At 38.8% G+C, this 5071-nt stretch overlaps 1 protein-coding gene and 1 pseudogene across 5 annotated transcripts in view; both read right to left on the minus strand.

Annotated features, from left to right (window-relative positions):
• Positions 1–107: 107 nt before the first annotated feature.
• Positions 108–1168, minus strand: LOC100955365 (annotated as a pseudogene).
• A 3297-nt stretch (positions 1169–4465) lies between these two features.
• The window catches only part of RAB3IP (RAB3A interacting protein), a 73587-nt gene continuing 72981 nt past the window's right edge, over positions 4466–5071 (minus strand). For all 5 annotated transcript variants that reach the window (XM_023517925.1, XM_023517926.1, XM_023517924.1 and 2 more), the window contains one exon: positions 4466–4823. In XM_023517925.1, coding sequence (XP_023373693.1) covers positions 4741–4823 — 83 coding nt within the window. In that variant the 3' untranslated portion in view covers positions 4466–4740. The remainder of the gene's footprint in view (positions 4824–5071) is intronic.

A 5071-nucleotide genomic window follows, 5' to 3' on the forward strand; every position in this document is an offset into this window, starting at 1 on the left:
CAGGTAGCTACACTGTAATCCTCCTGAAGAAACTTTCTTCTGAAGCCTATGTGATAGAAAGAAGAGATATAACTAAAATAATTAAAATATCTTCTGACCATAATGCTTGAGACCATGAAAGGAATGTTTAGTTTCCTCCACAAAGAGACACCAAGATTTTTTCATAATCTCCCTTGGTTTTATCCACGATGGCTTGGCAAAGAGAGACGCCACACATCTTCTGATAGAATGCCTTGATATCATTCATGTCAACTTCAGAACAGGAAACCATAATCCTGATTAATTCCTTATGACAAGTTCCAACACCCTTCATGGCATGACGGAGCTTCTCGGCAAAGAAAGCTGGTTTGCTGGTAGCACACTTCACAATGGCTGTGAGGCATTTCTCAATGTTACCTTTCATCTCCAGGTCCAGAGCCTTGTTCATGTCATGCTTACTGTACTTGGTATATTTCTGAAACACTCTGCGAAGATAGGGGTAGCTCCTGGTGGTAAGAATGGTAATGAACACATTGGCCTCTGTCCCCTTTCTTTTTTCTCCTGCTTCATATAAGGCCCGGGCATCCGTATCAGCCAAGTCTTCATTCACACCAAAATCCTCACTTCAGTCACCCTTAGCAAGAGAAAGCAAAGCATTCCGGAAATCTCCAGATGTGTCTGAGGTTATATCTTTGGCCAGATCTCTTTTCAGTTTGTCTCTGTAGACTCTGTTAATTTCTCTGATTTCTTTGTTACTTCTTGATGTCAATATTTCAATCAGAGTGTCTTCATCAGTTCCAAGGCCCTTCATGGCAGCACGGAGTTCATCAGCATCGAACTGTGCTGGGGTTTTTAGCAGTGCTAAAGCAACTTCCTCCAGGTGGCCCGTAAGGGCCTTCTTCAGCATGTCATCCAGGGGCTTTCCCTTCTCCTGGAGATATGCCGCTTTGATCTGCTGACGCTGAGCATTGGTTCTCTTAGTTAGTATGTCAATGATGGTCCCTTCATCTACACCTTAAACCATCGGGGCTTGGTGGATGGCTGCAACATCTGCAGATGGATCGAAGGAAGGATAGGGGCTCACCGCCGACCCAGGACCACCTTTGGATGACTTCACAGTATTAAGGTACTGCCGCTCTTCATTTTCAATGAACCAGGCCTGCTTGAGGAATTCTGATACCACTGCCATTTTTAAAGAAGTGTCTGTGTTTCAATCCTCTTCCAGAGAACTAAACAGAGATTCTGCTCTGAGGGTTTGTCTCTCTGATGTTAAAGAGGAGGCTTCCAAGGCTTCTCCCCGAGAGGACACTGATTATTACAGCATTTTGGTAAATTTCCTTCCACTTACAGATTAGTAAGAGTTATTATTAATGGGTATTGATTTTATCAATGTTTGTATCTATTGATCAGAGGACCTTTCACTTTTATTCTACAAATGTAGTGAATGAGATTTATGAATTTTCTCACATACCATCTTTGCATTCCTGGAGTAAACACCACTCGGCCAGTGTGTGAGATTCAGTAGAACAGACCCACCATTCTCCTTTCTGGCATTGCCCCTATCTGGTTTTACAATCAAGGTTATTATATTATATTATCGTATGTGCTGATTTGGGAGATTTCTTACACTATTCTTTTGAAAAATTTATATATTAGAATACCCAATTCATTAATATTTGGTAAAACCATCTAAGGCTAGCTTTTCCTTTATGGGAAAATTTTTTAACATAATAATAAACAGTACTGGTCAGGCTTCTGGTTCCTTATTAATCTAACTTTTTCTAGGAATTCTCACTTTCCTAAATTTTCAAGCTTGTTAGCATGCTATTTATAATATTCTTTTTATCTGTTTACTTTTTTGTTTTTGTAGAGACAGTCTCACTTTATCACCCTTGGTAGAGTGCCGTGGCATCACACAGCTCACAGCAACTCCAGCTCCTGGGCTTAGGCGATTCTCTTGCCTCAGCCTCCCGAGTAGCTGGGACTACAGGCGCCCACCACAACGCCCGGCTATTTTTTTGTTGTGGTTTGGCTGGGGCTGGGCTTGAACTCCCCACTTTTGGTATATGGGGCTGGCACCCTACCCACTGAGCCAAGGCGCTGCTCTTTTTTTTTTTTTTTATCTGTGTAGTATCTATGGCATCTGTAATGACATACCCATTTTCATTCCAAATACTGAGCACTCCCGTGCATTTTTTTCTAAGTTTGCCAGATAATCTTTCCAACAAGTCAGCTAAGAGCTTCATAGTTTCTTACCTCCTTCCTTAACTTTACCTTTATTGTATTTTATTACTCTTCTGTGCCTGGGACACATAGCTTAAAAAAAATAGCTGGGCATTGTGGCAGGCACCTGTAGTCCCAGCTACTAGGGAGGCTGAGGCAAGAGAATCACCGGAGCCCAAGAGTTGAAGGTTGCTGTGAGCTGTGACACCATTCTACCCAGGGTGACATTTTTTTTCTTAAAAGAAAAAATGTAAATGACTTAAAAGTTAGACAATATTACCTTGAAGCACAACTTTCTTTGCAGCCTGTAAGTTTTAATATTATTATATCAGCCCTTAGAATTTTTAAATTCCTTTGTATTGTTTTCATTATCTTCAATTTTTAATTATGTTTAGTTACTGACTCCAACGTTTAGCATTATGCGGTCCCCACCTCAATCCCTGAAGTTTTTTGTCTTACTCCACCCTAGTTTTCTTCTGGTGTTTTGCTGGCATCTCTTTTCCTTCTTTCATTTCCCACTTTCTGTGACTTTATGTATGAACAGACTTTTAATCCAACTGACTGTCTCTTCATGTTACCCTACTTTACCTTTTACTTCCACATCACACTATTTTATACCTGGTCATTATTTGGTCACTCCCTTTTTCTAATTTTTTCTCACTTTTAATCAATACCTCTAATTTCCGTCTAACAAAATAAGAACTCTAATACACCCTCATGCTCTCTGCTCTCTGCCTACTGCCACCATAAAGAATTTCAGTTCTGGATTATTACGGATATACACTCTTTATTTTCTTTAGTTTTAATTTTAACTCTTTTTAAGTCTTCAACAAACTTTCCCGATGTATCTGGACATCTTTTTTCAAATCTCAGTTAGGTCTGGGATTTATTTTACTTCTAAGTACTTTCTCTAAAAGTGTTTTTAATTTGTGAGGAAAATCTTCTGATGCCTGAGTGAGAATATTTTCACCATGCTCTCACATTAGGATAACTTTATTAGAACATAAAATTCTAGATTTAAACTTTTTTGCATGTTTGATTTTGGATTCTTGAGCTGGGCATAGTAATGATGGTTTTTACCATATCACACTCGGATGTCCTTTTGTCTGAGGGCTCCCCTCCTGCCTCAGAGCTGAGTCTCGTACAGGTGATGTTAACCAAATCTCTGAACAGCACTGGGGAAAAGTCATCTTCAGAAAACCAGCTCTCTCCTACACTGCTGCTGTGAATATAAGTTGGTCCAAGTTTTACAGACAGCAAATTAGCAATGTAGACCAAACATCAGTAAGTGTACACATACTCGACTCAACAGTTTTACTTTCAGGAAATTAACCAGCAATGCTCAAAGACATGCACAGAGAGATGCTCATCACAGCATCATAATAAAAAAACTGGAAATGACCCAATCTCCAAACACAATTAGCTAAATTATGTTAAAATTCTATAATCATCACACAGTGATTAGGATGTACAGATTTATCAGTAGGGAAAAATTATTTTAAAAAGCAAGAAAGTCTACTTTTTGTTTCAAAAATATGCATATACAGGTAGAAAAATATCTGAAAGCTGAATGGTATCCTCTAAAAATATTAACAGTAGCTTTCTCTAGATGGAGATGATGAAGTGGTTTCTCATTTCTTCTTTTTGCTTTTCTATACTTAATTATATTTCTACCATGAACCTCTTTGTTTTTATAAATAATTTTAATAAACAGTTTCTCCCTCATGAAGTTAGTTTACAACCTGGAACTTACAGATCACGTGGTTCTGCCAGCAGGTGTGTGTATCCCAGTCTTTCACATCCTCTTAAAACTCCTTGACACAAATCAAACTGACTTATCTTTATACCACTCCCACGTCACTGCAGTGCTCAGCACATGGAGAACATGAATACATCACAAGAAGATGCTCAAGGACACCTCTCGGGGATAAACTATGACCACCTCATATCTATTATAGTTTATAAATCACCATAATAAAGTGATTCTTTAAATTACACAGAGCACGATGATTAAAACAGTAACTTTCAAACATTTTAGCAGAAGTCTGTCTTGAAATAAAATCTTGTTTACAATCTAACATGTAAATCGGAGAAAACTAGAACCATCCCAGTGGTGGTGAGCAGGGAGAGGGAGTCCTGCCCACTCAGCCTTCTTCCTTGCCTCTCACAAGGCAGCTGCTGTGCAATCTGAACATTACTATTTAATACATTCTGCTGACCCTGAATGCCAGGTCAGAGCGAGGAGAGAAAACAGACACACACATTCAGTCTAGCATCTATTTATTTTGTTCTCTTTTTTCACCTATAAATGACAGTCACTAGTACACCTGTAATTCTTCATAGTGTGTTCAACTAAAGAGTAAGCAGACGGTGTAAGTCATTTGAAAAGAAATCTCGGTGCTTCTTAGAGTGATTTGCAAAAAGGGGAGAAAGTCTTGCTTGGGCCCACTCCTTGGAAATAAATATCCGGTAACCATAAAAATATTCAGCTATTTCTCAGTTGTTCACGGAGGTTCATACGTGGTCCCACGCGGAGCGTCACAGTTCCTCTTTGAAATATCCCAGTTTTGCCAATGACATCTCTTTCCTCAACTGCATAACTTCCCAAAACATCTGATCAACTAACAGAAAAGAGAGACATATTTCAAATCATAAAATGCCATCTTACTTTTAATGTTTTGCATCAATTTTAAGATGAGCTGAACGCCAGTCAGGTGTTTCCTGATGATGTACCTGAAGCCCAGACATTCTTTACTTTACACAAACTCTTCCATGAACCTCTGAGAATCTGTAAATGAGATTTGCCAGTTTTGTCCAATTACTTGTTAGATACATCAAAGGCTATCATTTTAGCTAAAAAAAAAAAAAA

Source organism: Otolemur garnettii, unplaced genomic scaffold (assembly GCF_000181295.1).
Source record: "Otolemur garnettii isolate 467f Iridium unplaced genomic scaffold, OtoGar3 scaffold00125, whole genome shotgun sequence".
NCBI classification, from domain to species: Eukaryota; Metazoa; Chordata; class Mammalia; order Primates; family Galagidae; genus Otolemur; species Otolemur garnettii.